At 30.1% G+C, this 19,812-nt stretch overlaps 1 protein-coding gene across 1 annotated transcript in view; it reads left to right on the top strand.

Moving 5' to 3' along the window:
• The window catches only part of LOC106458879, a 67,960-nt gene that overhangs the window by 1,395 nt on the left and 46,753 nt on the right, over positions 1-19,812 (top strand). Inside the window, exons 3-6 of the mRNA XM_013918475.2 lie at positions 5,301-5,337; positions 11,434-11,605; positions 15,768-15,822; positions 19,729-19,810. Of these exons, the coding sequence (XP_013773929.2) occupies positions 5,301-5,337; positions 11,434-11,605; positions 15,768-15,822; positions 19,729-19,810 (346 nt within the window). The remainder of the gene's footprint in view (positions 1-5,300; positions 5,338-11,433; positions 11,606-15,767; positions 15,823-19,728; positions 19,811-19,812) is intronic.

Raw genomic sequence — 19,812 nt, 5'->3', positions numbered from 1 at the left:
CTACACACACACACACACACACACACACTATATTTTTCATTTGAGTTTTTTTCCCATATCTTATCTTCAGCAACATCAGAAGATTGGTTTATGTTAGATTATTATTTTTGTAATGGTTTGCTTTTTTATTATTTCTTGTATTTAATGTATATGCAACAATATATAAGAAGAGTTCATATTAGAAATTGACATCGTGCAGTAACATTTGGTTAGGCTAGCTTCAAATAACTTCACAGTGTATGGCCAAGAAATTCCATGTACTACATGGCAATTATTACATCATTGTGTACCACTAGAAGTGAAATACTTTCACCAAGAGTTAGCAGCAATAAATCTACGTGTAATGACTGGAGCATAATGGAGCCAAATACTTCAGCATATCTTGCAGAATTGGTGTTTAGAAGAGCTCTTATGTATATGAAGAATAAAGATGTCGCATATCACTTTACCTGGGAAAGACTTAAATCAGCTTTTAATAAAATAAGAAATCACTATTATGCTAATGCTGATACAACTGGGTTTCATCGAGGTGATTTAGTATGGCTGAACAGTTCTTGTTGCAAGAAAGGATAAATTCCAATGTTAAGTAAGTTTTTGGAAGAATCATACATCATATTCAAAAGAATCAATGATGTGGATTACAGAATCCAGAAGGAAGGGTTTTCTGTGTCAATGGTCATCCACCATGATCATCTTTGAAAGTATGTTGGTGAGATGTTCTCTGGGTAACTCCAGAGAAAAATTTGCAAGTGAAAGTCAGCCTGCTGAGGAGATCAAGGTTCCTGTCGAGACCACTTCGAGAGGAACAACAAGGATAGAACTCCCAATGGATTCTTTCAACCACCTAACTAGGAAAAACTCCTTCCAGTGACAAGACAGCCAATGTCAAGAAGGAACAAAAGTCTATCCTGTCTGTATACCATGGGCCTCGGAAGAGAAAACCATGAAAAAGACTTCTGAATGAACAATTTAGTGTCATGTTTTATTTTTTGGGGTGTTACGATTGTTCAAAGGACTTCATAGTCCAGGAAGGGAGCAGTGTTGTAAGCTATATTTTCCTTGTTTTAATTTAGATGTTTGCTAGAAGGCACATGATATTAAGATCAATTAAGTCTATAAAAGTAGTCCTAGAATGCATAAACTATTTGTGAATGTTAGTGGTTGAGAGACTTTGTGCAATATCTAGAACAAAATATAGATATAAATAGGAGGGAGGGAGTTTTCTGTTCATTGATTCATATATATTTGGTTATTCAATTGATTATCTGTTAAACTGTATAAGGAAGTTTGTCTGTATGTTAGTTGTAGTGCCATTAGTGAGTAAATCTATGCTGTAAGTGAAAACATTATTTGTGAACTTGACCTACAACTGTGTACAAATTATAGCAGCCTGTGGCAAGTGTTAAGGAATAAATAAACTAATTTGTTATCATTACATGGACTGGTCTGGCCATTATTTTGACCACGTAAATTAAATAAACCTGCCCAATGAAAGAACACATTACAACAGTGTATGCAGAATATAAGTTATTACAAACATTGTATCAAATACTCTCTTTCTTTGTATACTCTAAGCTTTCTACTTTTTATATGCTTTATCCAGTTCCATCACATTATTAATGCTCAATGGCTATTACCATGATAACTTGTGCTGTTTGTGTATATAGATGCAAAAAATCTGTATAAAAGTAGCAGTAAACACATCGGTAATTTTGGCTCCAGTGTTAGTTTTCATAGTAGTCATCACATCATTTGAAGTATGTGACTTTAGGTTTGGCATATTTTTATTTAATAGATAAACTATGAGTCTGTTCTGTTAGGCTTGAAATATAACCTAGGTGTTTGTATTTATGTTTTTAATTCCAGCTGTTGTTTGTGCTGCTTGTTTGGCTTATATTTACAAAGTGGAATTGAGACAGTGCTTGATGTCTGTGCTTCAGTGTGAAATAGGCAAGAAGTTCCCAGAAGCCATTCTCACCTTTCATTTATGTCAACATCAGTAATGGAGATTATGCATGGTAAAGTTTCACAAAAATGTAGTCAGTCCTTCCCATCAGCCTTGTATTTAATCAGTCTTCACATGTTTCAAGAAATATTTTTATGCAACATGATGACGTTCTCAATGTTTCTTCCTGTTTATAACAGACTCTGATCATCATACGTCATAGACAGTGGTGTAGTGCTAAATATTGTAGTGCCGTAGCTCTACCAAATTTCTTAAAACTTGTTACACATATCAGGGTAAAGATTTCCTACTGAAAACCTAATTTCCATTTTTGTGAGTCCATTAAGTATCACTAATTATTTGAGACTAATTACATTAATTAGTAATAAATTGAATACATATGTCTTACAAAGAGAAAACATACAACTCAACTTCCTTTAAGTTAAGCAGCAAGGAGAAAACATCAATAACTGTGTACCATATACACAAAACTTTGTTTCCTTTAGGTTTAGCAACAATAGTCTGCAAGTAGTATTACAACTTTGCTTTTGCTGGCAACATGAATAACTAAAAAAAAGAAAACATCTTTTGTTATATATTATCTAAATAATAAGCCTTTTAATAAATGTGTTCATTCTAAACACACAGTATAATTGTAAAATGTATTTTATTAAGCGTTTAAATACCATATTCGTGTGTCTTAATAACCACGTGATGTATGACAAAAAAATATTTCACTATTCTAATGCTCTCACTCCTGCTTCTGAACCAGAGAGGTCACATGATGTCTGATGCCAACTCCTAAGAGAGAGTGACAGAGCATGTGCTGGACAGTCTGTGAGAGCTCTATCAGTAGACATGGAGGAGCACAAACAGCTAGAATGTTCTCTGATACACTGAGAGTTTGGACATGAAAGATGTTTAACGTCATGTGTAAACTGAATAACTTATTTTTGTTTTTGAAATATCTGGACTCATCTCCAATTTTATGTGTCGGAGCAATGCTGTGGTGTGTTCTGGCAGTACTAACTCTGATCATCGAGGTCATTACTCTTGCAAATATTCATGCCCATAGATTTGTTGAGAATTCATACTGTATTCTATTTTCTTTTTGTTAAATACTTTTCTTGAACTTGCACTTGTTTATCTTGCATGGTGTCTTAGCTTCAATGTTGTCTTCCACTCTACAGATATTTGCTGATTTCTTTTATGTTCTCTCTGATGATATTTTTGTGATTTGTTATTTTTAGTGTTATATGCCTCCTAAGATTTCACTATTTTTACTCCTCTTTTTCTGTTTTGACTTATCCAGCTGTTGAAATGTTTTGGGATAATTTTATAAACTAACTCTGATCTAAATTTTATGGTTTTTTGCACTTGTTTTTGAGTTTTTTAAGTTCTCTATAATTATCATAAGTAAGAAGATGTATTTTACTCTCATCTTGCTTCAAGCATGTGTGACAAAGACCTTTTTATTTTCCAGTCATGTTATCAATATGATAGTAACAAGATATACCATTCCTCTCAAGAACAATGGAAACAGCAAAATCAAGGTTAAAAGAAATCAATACTGCAGTTTTTTTTTCCACTTCCAGTTCTCTTGACTGTCCAAGGTTTCTTTTATATTACAAAAAATATTCTTTCTGTGTATTTTCTAATATAGGCTGGGCTATTTTAGGCTTTTACATCTGACATCACTATGCATCTGTCCTCTCGACATAAATGGAACTAGAAAGTGGTTATTAGTTATTTTTTTCCCTTCTAGTAAATTTGGGAAGGCTACTAGCAATAAAATTAATTAGAATCCTAAAATTAACTGTAACTGTGTCATAGTTAATTATTTCATGTTAATAAGTATGTCAGAAGCTGATATTGCCCATTTTTGGGATCATTAAATGGTCTTTAAGCCCAAATTAAATATGTCTAAATTAAAAAACAGATGCTCTATTGGTTGCAATGTTACCAGGATTACACAATTATGAACACATCATGTTTATCATTCATCAAATTAATAAAATGGACATGAAAGTTACTGAATTTATACTCGTCAGTCATATTGTAATTTGTAAAATTTTAGTTGCTTTTTGTTTTTGGTAGTAAATGTATAAAATACCAGAATTAATTTATAAAACTTTTATCTTTTAGTTCTTCAGTGTGTCAGCAAACACACTTTCTGCTGAGCATTTATTAATACCATACGGCTAAGACAGTAACATTACGTCACAGTCTGTGAGTGTACTTGTACTCTAGTACCTGTAAGTTTCTTATTGATAATGTATATAACAATCAGTTACTTACATTCAGGCTCAAAGTAAACTGTTACCTGCTACAACATACTAGAGAAACGTTTTTTCACACATTTACCAAAAATAGTTTATATAAGGAGAAAATCATGGTTTCAAAAGAAATTTGTGCAGTTAGAAAATAGCAACCAATGATTTAAGTTTCTTTAAATATTATTTTTTCCTTAATTGTTTCTTTCTCAGGTACATACTTAAATTGTTTCATTGAATAAATTATTGAATTGCATTATTTGCTTTCTCAAAATTAGCATTTGAAATAGCTTATATTGCTCATATTTTCATTCTGTGTAAAATACTGCTATTTTAGCATCAGGCAGTAAAAAATACTGTTAAAACACTTTGTGCATTACTTTTTTTTTGGAATGACTTTAGAAATATGTTAAAATTATCAAAATTGTGTGTAGTTCTTTGAGTATTTTTCATCACATTTCCAGTTTACTTAACAAGATGATGATGTAGAACCATCTCTGATAGCATATTCATTATGTATTGATCAGCAATACCTCTGCCTTTTCTGAATGTGGTGTAATTTGAAAATTCTCCACCAGTCTTTGCTCATGTTAGGTAATAGACTATATTCATATGCACTTGTCTATGTCTCCTTTTTGCTAGTTCCGCTTTCCTTTTTCCATAGTTGAGTATAAGGTTTTTAACCATTGTTTAATATTCCTCTTTTGATCCAGTATTCTAGCATTGGATAGCAAAATGAAGTAATTTCCTATCTTTGGGTCTATCTTTTATAGTGTACTTGAATAAGCAGTTATCAGCAGTATAAAGATGTAGTTCATAATAAAATCCAGGCTACATGTATTCTATTTGATACATGAAACATATTTAGTTTTTTGTTTAATCCACTATTAAAAATGAGATATGTGTGTATGTACACGTGTACTGTTATTACTATTACAGCTTATTTATGCTCCTGATATCATCATTTTGATTAATGTTCTTCCATGTTGATCTGAAAGGTTTTAGAAAAAATACAAGTTATTTATCCAGAAATGATTCCATTATTTTAAGTAATGTTTTCAACAAGTGCTTTCTTATTTTAGGGTCAAGAGAAAGAAGAACCTTATATAGAAAGAACAGGTAATTATCCTGACTAACTTTTAGATGTTAGGGTTTTTTGTAAACAAAAACATTTATATTTGAATAGACTTTTGAAGTACATTAAATACAAATACGCAAATATGCAAACCTTTTACAACTGACATACTTTTTTGACTATACAGCAATTTCTTGAGTTATTTAGTTTCTTCTAAGTAGGAGCAATCTTGTTCATTTTCAATCTCAGTATGTGTTGTGAAAGTGAATTATTATAGACATTACTTTTTCTCTTAGGTACAACTTTATTAGGTTAAAACTAAAAATTGACATTACATCAAGCAAGTTTTAAATGTGGGAGTAATTTTAGAAACTTTTACTTCCTCGCTAACTCCAATTTTTTTCTTTTGTTGCAAGTTTCCAAGCTCATTATTGAGCTTCTCTTCAGGTGGGAGACATTTTCCAGATTTAAGAAATGTCCACTAATGAATACAATACTTTGTATTTTGAAATAAAATTCATACTATTTGTAGAGCTAGGTGATTAATGATTTAACTGATTAATTGATATACTCATTAGTCAGTTAATACATGCAAACACCCTACTGGCATGTCCATACAATCAAAGAAAATGAAAAAAACAGGAGTGCTTGTGTGTTATCTTCACTACTTATTTGGATAGTATGTTACTTCTGTGGAATTTTTCACAAAAACATAATACTTGGCGAATGAATCACTAATATCAGCTAAATATCACCATTATGTTTCTTTTACAATATATAGTAATCTACTGTAAATAAAATGGAGACATTTAACTTTTACCATCAACATTTACCAATAAGGTTGATATTGTTTTTATTTTAAAAATCATGATTATATGTTATTTCAATAATATAAACATAAAAATAATACTCGGGGGAACCCTGTCTTCAGACTTCAGACAGACACATCCTTTATCATATTACACCTTTTACTTTCTCATATTTATTCAAGAATGGTATGTCTTTAAGTCTGGCATCTAAAAAGCACACTTTCATCAGAATGTCAGCTGATGTATATTTATTTTCATAATCCTCGAAAATTGCTTGTTTAATTTGCACTATTACTCCCGAGTTTCTTTCGGCCTTTTTCAAGGAAGATTTTTAACTGATGCATTGTAGGTAACAGTTCTGATACAGTGACATAAGATTCATTGCTGAATTTCTGAGTAAGCTTTTCTACATTACTCTTTTCTAATTCTTGCATGAACTCTGGTTTATTCAACTCCATTACTACTGCACATATGGGTTGTTGTTGCTCTGTAGTTCCACCTCGTCTCACAAAGGAAAATCGGCTTATGTTCAAGCTGTTTTTGCTTGTTTACCAGACAATATTTGGCAATAACACTTTGATGGAAATGCTCACTCAACTTAGAACAGCTGCATTCAGCAGCTCCATTTCTGCATTTAGTCCTTTCTTGATACATAAGTTCAGGGTATGGCCAAAGCATGGTTTTAACTTTTGCTGCACATTACTAACAGCCTTCACACAGTTGGAAGCACTGTCCGACACAATTACTTCAACCTTATTCAAGATATTCCAACTTTCTAGACACTGAGTAACAGCCTGAGCTATAACTTCAGAATTTTGATGTGGTGGAAGCTCACAGTTTTGAAGAATATAGCTTTTGAAAATCCATTATTGGTTTGTGAAGTGAACAGTCAAACCAAGGTACTGGTCATTTGCTCTAGATGTCCACATGTCACAAGTAATGACCATATTACTTGCATTAGAAAGTTGGTCCAAAACTTCTTGAATACTGGTCTATAGTTCTGGGATAAGATTCAAGCAATGTTAGAAAGCTAGGTTTTTCCATAGTTTGCAATGGATGGATACCCTTAGCTATGTAGATTACTAATGCCTCTATTACCCTTTTTCTATTTAATGTTTTCCTTAGGATATTTAGCTTTAACTGCTAAAGATTCTTGTATAGCTGACTGTCTTTTTTAGTGATTGGTGTACAGATGTTGAACTTGCAGTACTGTAACTAATATTGCTCATATGTGATATTGTGATGAAGATAGTGATTCAGTTAAATCTCTTGCTGCTGGAGTTTTAACCATAGTGCTTTGATACAACACTGTGGAAAAGCTGTATATTTTTTTGCATGTCTGTTGTTGTGCCATTAAATTTCAGCCCTGCTTCACAATGTACGTATACATATTCATTAGGACAGTCTTGTTCCCATATAGCTGATTCACTTTTACTTCACAAAAGATTCAACTTTGCAAAACAATTAACATGTTGTTCATTCCTTTGCTGTATCATTGATAATGATTGGGTTCTGTACACACTATTACCTTAAGACTGTGAAGTTAACATGTGACACATGATTTCACTTTTATGAGCAAATAACCTATGAATTGGATATAGGTTTGAGAATATATTTAGGCTATTAACTTTTAACCAGTTTACGCTAGTATACTAAGGGGTGCTGCATGACCAATCAGAGTTAAGAAAAGAGTTATAGAATTGTTATGGAAAACTGAAATATTTATAACTCAGTAAACTAATTTTTCATTTAAGTATCATTGTTGTTACTAAAATGAGTATAACATTGTTATAACGAACTGGGATATCAGAATTTAGTGCATTAATTACTGAATAAATTAATTTTTTGTTAAAACATAATTGACCTTAGTTTTCTTGTGATAAAACTATAAAAGATTCTGTGTTGTTACAGTGTGATAATATATAACTCAGTGAAAATAAGTTCACTCTGATCCTAGAAAAACAAGCAGTACATAATTTATTATTTGGTAATAAATTGAAGAAAACTCGTGATGGTAAGTGATACTAGATGTCTATTTTGCAAATATTAAAATGATTCATAAGGTGCAAATCAAAGTATTATAAGAAATATTAAAAACAACAACAATAATACCAAAAAAATCTTGAATTACTGATGTTTCAGGATTTAAAAAATAAATCCATCACAAATAATGTGAAAAACTTCAAAATAGTTAACAACAAACAATTTTATAAACATAAAAATACCATAAGCATTTATGGGAGAGGTTGTTCATACAAATGGAAGCCCAAGTGAAAACCTAGTATTTTGAGTATTCATTAAGTATCCTAAATTTAACCTTTTCGCATTGGGTACGTTAAAGTGCACATATCACAATATTTCACAGAGTTACTTTCAAAATCTAATTAAACTACTTTATTATAAATATATACAAATAATTTTGGTATTAAAACATAGTTAATAAATCAAATTTTAATAGTATTTAAATTTTAAGTTCTTAATTTTATAAGGAAATGTTTTAAAAAAAAAACTCAATCGCTTTTAGTATGAGAACTGTGACATTTGTTATATACGTCTTCCCTCTTCTATAATTTATTTACCACCCCTTCAAGAACTTGGAAATTCTACATAAATTACTTATTATAATATAATTATTGCTCAGCAAAATGTAATTTTTATAGCCTTCAATCTGGTTTGGTTTCAGAGCCATAAACTAGAAAATCAGACCACCCACCTGTCACATCCTCTATTTCATGAATTGCTAATAGTTCTCTCTGATGTTTAATATTATATTATTTATAACTAATAGAAAGCCAAAGTTTCAATCTATCAAATGACATATTACATTGTTTTCTGCACTGATAAATGTCAGTTTCACTACCAGTTCAAGCTTCATTCACATGAGAAAGACATCAATGAGCTTAGCTTAATTTCTAACAGCTTTTGTCACATAGTTAGGAATTCAAAATAAGTGTGATAGTTATGGGACATATTCTGCTTTTTGCATGTTATTATTCTGTGATATTTGGAGCATTCTTTAATTAACTAAAAAAATTATTCATTGCAGTAGTACCATTAATATAAAAACGTAGGGTTAAGTGTTATCAACAGTCAACAGCAAAATGAAGATGACCCCAGGTAAGTACTTTATTTCTTGTTTTTCATGTGTATTCTTTATTTATTATTATTATAAAAGTAACTAAAATGTAAATATCAGAAACTTTGTAGGTTAATTTAGGTAAAATAAAGAGTAATAATAAAATATTTTCATGTAAGTAGCCTGTGTGTTATGTAATTTGATAGGGTAACGTGAACTGCATGTTTGCCAAGTAATTTCAAATTTTATGGTTGGAATATTACTTTAGACATGGTTTAAAGGGTGATAAAAGAATAGAATTTAAGTATAAATAAATTGACCAACCTCATATAGCGTTAGGGTAGAGAAAATAAGAGATAAGCTTCAAAGTTTTTGGAAAAAAAATTAATGTTCATTTAGAAAATTTTAGGGATTATGGAAACAAAATTTGAAAATTTTCAGGTGGAGAAAAGTATTCATAATTTTGATATGAAGGTCACTTTACACTCGGAGCAGTCAACACTCTGACACCATATAATTAAATAGAAAGTTTGACTAAAAATACTTAATTGAAAATCCTGATATTTTTATTTACAAAAGACTTTTTAAGTTTACTGAAAGCTTGCCTAATTTCATGAAGATACATTAAGTACTTTTTGAGTCATAGTATGTATACCACCATGGTTACATGGTAGTTACAAGGTTTTGTAAAATACAGGTGCCTGTCCTGATAGGGTTAAAGTAAAACAACACAAAAATTATAACAACATCAATTTATTTTGTAAAATAAGACTTTTGATAACCATAACTTTTAACTTACAAAGTTTGAAAACTATTATGGAATGAATAAGGATGCTTGGAATGTTTTTCTCATAGTATTACCTAAAAAACACTTGGTAATTTAAACCAGTAAATCTCTCTTGTTATATCTTTGCTTTAGAAACACAGTGCTTTTATTTTTTGTATTTTATTAAGATTTCCTGTATATATCGTAAAGAATTTGAAAAAAATGTGACTAGAACTTAATATACATACATTTTACAATACAATTAATCATAATTTTGATTAATCAGTTATTGCAATAATCAAAAACGGTACTTATTGGAAACATTAAATTTGATTAATCAAATACATATGAGTGGGGACTGATTACAGTTTTGACTAATCAAAAAAATTATAATTAATCAAAAATTCAATTAATCAGTTAATTTGCTAAGCTTTAACTACTTGTGAGAAGAAAAATAACTATATGTGATAAATAAACACCAGAGCTAAATTAATCAAGAATAATTTGAAAAGTATACCAATTGCAGTGAAATTTAGATTTATTACTTAAATAGCAGGTCACTATAATATTGCTACATCATGCACTCAAGGAATAGAAGTGATGCAAGTAGTAAACTGGAATACACACACACACACACACACACACACATATATATATATATATATATATATAGAGAGAGAGAGAGATAGTAAAGTTTAAATAGTTCTATACTACCAATTTACTTTTTACTAAAACAAAGTTATTAAAGACATTTGTTACATCTATTTTGATTTTCCGATAGGATTATTGTTTGAAAGAGACCAGTCATGCCTGTATGTAAATATAGAAAATTGCTGTATAACAGACTTTAACCACATGAAACATGAAAGGGATGCTAAAATCATCCAAGCTAACAAGAGCTATAGGTAAAAGTTATGAAAAAATGAAGATGCCAGCATAATCTTAAGGAATGTTTTAAAATAAACTTTATAATTTGCTCATATGCTTCAAGAAGTTCATTAAAAACCTATTAAATCACTGCAAATATTATTTATAACTTAGATTTAATAATAAAGCATTATTTATGTCATTAGAAAACTCTTGAATCTTTATTTTTAAATATACATTTTCTTTATTTAAGTGGTAAAATTATCATTTCATTATACATAACACTTATTTTGCATTAGGGAAGGAGGCTTGAACCAAATGTATATACAAATCATTGAACAGTTAGAAGCACATGTATTTCTTAATACCAGTGGCATCTTGATCTTGCACTGGCTTTTTTTGTTGAGATTTAATACACTTACTCACAAGTCCTGAATGAAATATTGTTTTATGAGTAACCACTGGATTATACAGATTAGTATGATTTTACTTCTACTACAACATGCATAATTAAACTACTTACCAGAATTTATACAATTATTGTTAATTATGTAAAACCTATATTTGTTTTTGCATTAGTTTCTTACAAGTAGATATAAACACAATTACTTTTCTTCAACAGAATGCAACCATCAAAGAAGAGAAGCTATGGATACAATCTTTGTACGGGAGGTAAAAGAAGGAAGTCCAGCTCACTCTGCAGGCTTGGTAATTGGTGATCGGATTGTGTCAGTTAATGGTCATCCTATTACAGGAAAAACTTATCCAGAGGTTATTGGTCTCATTCAGAACAGGTAAAATGTTTCTTTTTTTTTGTTCTTAAATTTTAAGATACTATACATTATAATGTGCTCCAACAGTGATAATGTACACTGAATACTTTTGTTTTACTTTAACATATCTATTAGACTTTCCAGAACCATAGTATTGATGTTTATATAACATTTAAAACACTAGAGATTAAATAGCTAAACACATTTTTTCAGCAGAAATGAGTAATTTACACTGTTCAAAATGAAGTGAATGGGTATCGGTTGTAATATTTTGGAGATTTTAAAATTGTGTTTCACGATGATGGGAGAAGTCTTCTCTTTTCATTACAAGAGACAAAACATGCTCTAAATATGGCATAGACCATTGTTGCATTCTTTATTAATATGGATTAAAAGGATTATGTTTTAAAAGTAAATAATAAATATGAAGCCCAATCTAGTATTCAGTTCAGTTTTTATTTTTAGTATTTTAAACACCTTATCTGTTAAATAATTCAGAAGAAATGCTAAATATTCTTCAAAACCTATATAAGTTTACTCTTGTGATTAAAAGATAAACAAAACACCATACTCAATGAATAATATTTGGTAAGAATGTCTTATCCATAACAATTTAGTCTTTCATTCTTATAGTGTTAGTGATATAAAATTGAAATGAAAGAGTCACGAACTTGATATCACAAGCAATTGAAACAACATAAAGTAGCCAAATATTGTATAGCTTTATTGATTGTTGAAACTTGGGGGGATTTTATTAAACAATTGTAGTGATTATATATAATGATGCTAAATGTGTGTCAACATTAATTAAGATCATTACCAAGACACAATAAAAGAAAAAAATTCCTAAATTAAGATAATCCTGTGTCAATATATCCTGTTTTTGTAAATTTATATAGTGATGTATGCCTAGTGCTTTTAAAGCTCTAGACCAAGTGAGTGGGAACTGAGCTATGTTTAACAGTAAAATGGTACTTTAAGTTAAGAAAAACTAAAAATAAGGATTAAATATGTTTCACAATTTTTGTAAACGAGTTAATTTTAAAATGATAAATGAAATGTGCTCAGAATCTATTAGTATGAAGCTTTGGTAATGCAGTTTTTAAGTTTAGTCTCTCCAAAGTAATGTTTTTGTACTTCAAACTACCCAGTGTCTACATCATATTACATTTTGGGCTCTACATAGTTCAGCTTTATTAACATTTCAAAGTCCTGTAAGACTAATTGTGATGTAGCTTACTTTGATGTATTAGAGTATTTAACTATAAATATACATATTATAATTTAATTTTGATGAGTTATGAAATGGTCAGCAAATATGTTCATGGGAAAGGGAAAACATATAGGAAACTCTGGGGAGAGATGTATTAACTACCAGTAATGTTTTAATGTGAGAAACTTGAAATATATTGAGCTACTATACTGATCTACTGTCACACAAGAAATATTCTCACAAAATGTATTGCCCCCGTTGTTTTGAAAAGTAACGTACATGTACTACTGTATGCTTATTAAAATGTAGATAATATTAAAACTGCAGTTTGTAGCTGAATTCAAACTTCTTTGCATATTTTGTTATTAGAGCACCACAAAAGTACTTGTTTGTATGAAAAGCAGAATAATGACATTGCTCTTTTATTTTTGTGACGATATTTGATAAATGATCACATACTGTTAAAATTATTGTGTAAACCTGTAATGTATAGGAGGACTCTTTTGGACCAGCTACCATTTTTTTCATCACCAGCTTTCTATTTTCTGTTACCTGTTTGATTGCATTTGAGTATTACTCAAGGTTTGAAATTTTTTTTTTTAAAGGTGATTCTTGTCTAAGAGTAGTAATATCATAAGCTGGTTTTGCAGTAAGAGTCATGTAAATACTAAAATTAGATGCATCTGTAAATCCAGGATGCTGATCTTATATGTCTCACAAATGACTGTGATGAAAAGTCTCCTCACATTTTGTGTAAAAGTATTCTGTTAATCATAGCTGCCAGTGTTTGTACAAGGTTAAGCTTAGAACCAACCACTGAAAGATTAAACAGATGGAAAACTGAGACAGAAGACTGTTTGAGTAAGCAATGCAAGATAAGAATACCAGTGACACAGAAAAAAGAACAGGCATGTGGAAAACAAAAAAAATCGAGAAGATAGATGTGACAGTGAAAGCCTTTGTTTTGGTAACAACACAAAAGGCAACCGCTTCAAATTAGGGAACAACTAGTGCAGATAGGACACACTTTGAGTAGCTTTGTGTGAAATTCAGCAAACCTTCTGGGTGCATTTATTTATAAACATGTTCCATTCAAAGTGTCCTTGAAATATTCATGTAGGCTGAAGATTTACACAGTTTGGATCTAGGGATAAACAACCAGATATTAACTAGTGTATTAATGATTCATAACCCTGTAGATTTATGTTATGCTAGATTTTACTTAGATAAACATACAAATATCAGAATGCTTGAACAAATTGATGTTACACTTTGTAGTGTTAAGAAAAGCTATTATAAAAGCTTCAAATGACACATCAAAAACTGATTTTTGAGTAAATTATACTTATAACATAACTGAGTGAATAAACTAATGGCTGGAGATGGCTTGAATGGGTAATGAAGAAAAACTTTAATATAAGTTTAACATAACAATACCTGATGATGACAAAACCTTGTCAAAACATTGTACATTTGCTGTTATGTTATGTTTTTCTTCATTACCCATTCAAGCCGTCTCCAGCCATTATTAGTCTCAAAGTGGGTTCCTTGTCATCGAATTTGAGTGAATAAAAGTATCCCACATCTCATTTTTTGCCCCATTTCCATGCCTTAGCTATGTCTTTGAATTAATAGATGATCTGTCACATCTTTAATCTCTCTGCCTTACTCTTAACCTTCACATCTGGGTTATTCTCGACATCGGGGACTTCACATGCTGTTTTGCTGGTAGTACGGTAGTAGTCAGCTCAGCTGTGGTCCCATCTTATATGTTAATCTTTCGGAACAAACATTTAACTCCTTGAACACAGAAACTTAACCAAACTCTTCTAGTATTATTTGCCCATCCCAGTTGGAGATTACTGTGTTCTTAGAGGATTAGAATCTGGTTTGATTTTACATCTCTGGGACAAAAATGATCTTAAGTCTGTCCTTTTTTAGAATATGTTGCATGATGAGGTTTTATCTTGAAAATACTCTTTCTTGAAGACAGTTTATTCTAACTAACATCAAATAAGATATTCTATTGGAGGTTTTCCTTAGAATATATCAAACCTACTGTTGTGTATGCTTATTCATATATGAGAGGTTTAAGAATTTTTCAGTTTTACTAAGAACCATGTTAATAAGATAACTAGGATACAATAATTTTTACTGTTTTGAGAAGTATAAGAAAAATGCAAAATGAACAGTTTTTTTTTTCATTAATAAACACATTTATTTGTCTTTTTTAAAAAAATGTGTTGGTATGATAGGTGTAATTGTTGATATTTTTTGTAGATAAGTATATACAGATATAGGTTTATCATCTGGTACCCATTACATATATTGAAACACAAAAAATATTTCTTAGTTAATTATAAATTATAATAAATAAGTGAACAGGAAGATTGTGTTTGATAATGAGTTTTTTCTGTATAATACCTCAGAGCAGTGGTTCTCAAACTATTCACGCTTGTTTTAACACTCTTTGTTTTCACTTTTTTTTAAAGGACAAACACAGGCCTAATAATAAAAAATACTAAAAAACCTTGTAGCAAAGATTAATATTTTTAGCACTTACTCATTAATGGGAGGATGTGATTGTTTTTTCTGGCACAAATGAAGAATACGTGGCATGATTTCTGTCAAATAAAATGGAAGAAAACACTGTCAACTCTATGCAGATAGAGGGAGAGTCTAGAAGAAAGGAGAATAGTGTGTATATGTACTTGTAAAGCTGACATTAGGCTTATTACAAATTTTATAATTTTTACAGTAATTTCTTCATGCAACACTAACATTAGCTCCACATACCATGGTTTGAGAATCTCTGTTCTTGGGAAATCAAGACAATTTTTGAAGGGTTTAATTTTGATATTAGCGTGATGCAAGTTTTTTAGGTTTTTTGTTTTGCACAGAAGTACTTAAAGTTATTGAAGTACAAGTAAGTGTTATTGTTATTAGTTTTAAATGTTATTATTTTCCCAGCAGCAGAAGCTTGGAGTTACTAGTTGTGCCAAAAGAAGAGGACATTTTGCAGTTGGTAATATTTTCTGGTTCTAACAATTCTTAGAATATTTGTTTTATGTATTATATATGTGTGTGTTTTCATGTCTTTTTCTATTCTGTTTAGTCTCTAAGTTCAGTGTTGAAAATTGTATGGGTCAAATATAGATATATTAGTAGATATAGCACTAGCAAAACCTTTCGTTATAAGTATTTTACATACTTGTATTGTCAATTTATGAAGGCACAAAGAAGAAAGTTATGAAACCCTTGCTAAATAACCTTTAATAACTGGAACAATGTTTTAAGCAGCTTATTATTTAGTTTATCATGATGCTTGATGGCAGATGCTGCTTGAAATATGTGTAGTATATAGAGTTGTCAATTAACCAATATTAATATTAACCTTTTAAAGAAAGATAATGACTTAATGTTTTATGATTTGGTCTTAAAACATCCCTATCTCAATATTATTTAGGTAGATAGACAAGTAAAATATTTTAAGATTCATTTTCTTAGAAATACTAATAATGCTTTTTACACCAAATTTAAAGCGAATTGAGAAGTGTACAAGCTAATTTCTTTTAAATTTTTTACTCATTATACTGTACATTCTACATTTTGGAAAAGTTCCAAATATTCTTCAAATCAAAATTTTGTTCATTATTTCGTTAATTTCTGAAACTAACAGTTATAGTACAGCCCAACTAAATAATTCCTTTTTTTCTACTTTTTTTATTCCAAAATTGTTTTGTTTTTCAGATAACTACATCAAATACTAGTTACATATAAAATTATTGATGATACAGATTCAGCTCTTGCTTCCATTTGTCATGATAACTCATAGTGAAAATGTCTTTGTAAAGATAAAATGTGTGTGTGTGTGAGTGTGTCATTTAGGAAAATCTTTCTTGTAAACTTCATGTGACATTGAAATATTGCATTTAGAGATGAGCCATTTTTCAGGTGTTGGTACACTTTTTAAGTTTTAAAATATACTAAACTAAATATTAACTTACAGTTCTTAGCACAATAAACAATTCCAGTAGATATAGTTAGCCCATATAAATGGTTTTAGTAAATGGTTTTAGCCATTTAAGATTGCACTGGGGAAGATTCATTAACTAGATGTTTTTTTTAAATGTGTATTATCAGAAATGAGAGGTAGCACTGTTTGCATTACAAGTAAAGTGAAGGGAAAGATTATAAATATGTGTATATTTTTTATATATGTTGGTGCTTTTGCAATTCACAAGAATTAGAACTGAATTTGGGTTAACATAATGTTTTCTTTCACACCGAAGTAACCAATTTATTGCAATTGTAATCCTATATTAATTCAACTCTTATGTATGTTCAGCTAACTCCTTCCACAGTTCTGGAGCTAGCAGGAATAAACGTGGCATGCAGATGCAGGGTGGTCTGAGGGGGTCTCCTTATCTATATAGTATAGTTTTCAGGGTTGATAAACCCGAATCTGGCATTAGATTTTGTGTTCCTGGCCTGCCTCAGGATCCTAGGTAACCATGTTTGAAACAATGTTCGTACCCCCACTTGTAAGCTAGCAGAAACAAAATTGGAACACATGCTCATATAACACAGTCAAGTATCCTTGGGGTAGCTATAAAAGTAAATGGAAATAATGGATGAGCTTGGTCAGAACATTTTGCCCCTAAAGAATAAAGGTCCATCTTTCAAAAGCTTTCGGGTTGTACGGTTTTCATTCATTTCCATCAAGATCACTTTTGTATGCTATTATTAAAACTGAGAGATTTACTTAATATGTTTTAAGGTATTATTGGTAATTAGTTTCTGTTGTGCTTTCTCATTCTTTTACTTTAGTATTCTTATTCTGAACTCCTATAATTTGTATCATGTAAATTAATTACATGTCCACAATCTAGATTCAGGTATTATGTGTCCTCATTCTTAAATGTTTACCGTTTGAGCATACTTCTTTTTACTTCTGTTACGGTTTTGTGAAATGTTAATAATTGTATCAGTTCTTGATAGACTAGATTTGAACATTGAGTTCAATATTTCTTATAATAGTTCAGGTGAGAAAAGTATTTTTAATTTATTACATATTTTTTAATGTTTAAAGTGTACCTCAAACTGTATCCCAGAAACTTAAAATCATTAGGAACTTGGGTTCACCAATTCATTTTACAGAGAAACCAAGCAAACTTCTCAAAACTGTTCTAGGCAGATTCTCACTTAACCCTCAAAAACACTGTAGTAACACAATTCATTGTATCCAAGTGTGGTTTAGGCACTCTTTGCTACAAGAAAAGTGGGTTTACTATGGGATCAAGATAAGCCCCATCACTTGCAGATGTATTTCTTTGTCATCATCGGAAAAAGTGGCATTAGGACTGTCCTGTACAGTTTAATCCAATATATTACAGAAGATATTACATTAGATAGGTTGAACATGTTGAGTATTTAAACTATCTCAACAGCAGACATTCCAGTATCAAACTCACTGTTGATCAACAACATAATCATAAACTTCCTTCTTTTGAGCAACTTCTTCACAACAATGATGGAAAATTTGAATCTGATTTTATTTTAATTTGACAGAAATAACAGCTCATTGAGAATATGAGTTAACCAATAAGTATGAATTTTTCCATAAAGAGAAAGAAAACATTAAGGAATTCCCAATAAAATATGCTTTTCCAACAATTATTATGAATCAAGTTTTTGATGATTATTTAAATAAAAGGGTCCTTCCTACATCGCTCACATGGGAATTAGCAGAACAAAAAATTACTTTTGTTTTACCATATGCTGAGAAGAAACAAGTGATACAAATTATAAATCACCTTAGAAAACTAATTCATCACTAAAATTGAGATGCGTGTTTAAACTTCTATATAAGCGACAAAATGTTTTTAGATATTAAGGTTGATATCTGTCTATCAGTGATTGAATGTAGTATATGAATGTAGATATCCTGACTGTAATTTAGGTTATATAGGTTCTACCATTAGGGCACTAACAACATATATACAAGAGCATGCAAATTTGAGACCTCTGTCAATTATTACTCAAGTATTAAGGACGTATTTTTCAGCTGTATTGAATCCATAACTAAAGAAAATTTATAAATTTTGTTCAGGGCTGACAATGAATTAAGAATAAAGAAAAATCTATTAATTGATAGACTTAAAGTGGAGTTAAATGAACAAAACAGTGCAGGTTAAGTCAACAATTGTTATGGTTTGAATGCCTTTTACAAGTAGGCAATGCATGATTAAAACTAGTATTAATGCTTAAAAATATGATAGGCCTAATACTAATGTCTTATGATAAGTGTACTTGGTGCAGGTTAACTATTATTAAAGAAAAACATAAATGAATAAGAATGCAGTGTCTGCTTCCAAACATACATTGAGGAAACAGGCTGTTCTTTACAAATATGCATCAAATAACTAATTCATGTTATTAACAACTTAGATATTAATAATACTGTTGCTAAACGTTTTGTCAAGAACTATGACATCAGCCATATGAATAATCTTATTTTGAAAATCAAAATGTTTGTAAACACAAAATTTGTTTAAGCTATGTTTACATAAGCTTTCTATATATATATATCAATTCCTTATATTTACTAACTTTTGTTTTCTCATATCCAAATAATATAGCTTGAAAATCTCAGCATTTATAACTTATGCAGAAGGTGTAAGACATTGTCAAAAAGTTTTGATCAAACACTGTTTGTTTCATACATGATATCACAAGGTTAATTATTGTAATTATTTTGAATAGTAATTTAAACCTAATTTTATGTACTTAATATTAAGGTACACTGTTAAAATGTAAATCAGAATATTAGTATATTAAAGTATTACTTTTTTTTTTCTGAAGTTTAAAGTTATTTCTTTTTTATCAAATATATCTAGTATACTTAGATTTACTAGTTTCTTTTATTTAGTATTTTTCCAGTTCAGCCTACCAGCCTGTGGAGAGGATTCCTCCCAACATTCCCAACAACCAAAAAGTTGTGCTTGGTATGGGT

Source organism: Limulus polyphemus, unplaced genomic scaffold, assembly GCF_000517525.1.
Source record: "Limulus polyphemus unplaced genomic scaffold, Limulus_polyphemus-2.1.2 Scaffold0, whole genome shotgun sequence".
Classification (NCBI taxonomy): Eukaryota; Metazoa; Arthropoda; class Merostomata; order Xiphosura; family Limulidae; genus Limulus; species Limulus polyphemus.
Note: the sequence above shows the minus strand (reverse complement) of the source record. Positions and strands in the feature narration are given on the sequence as shown.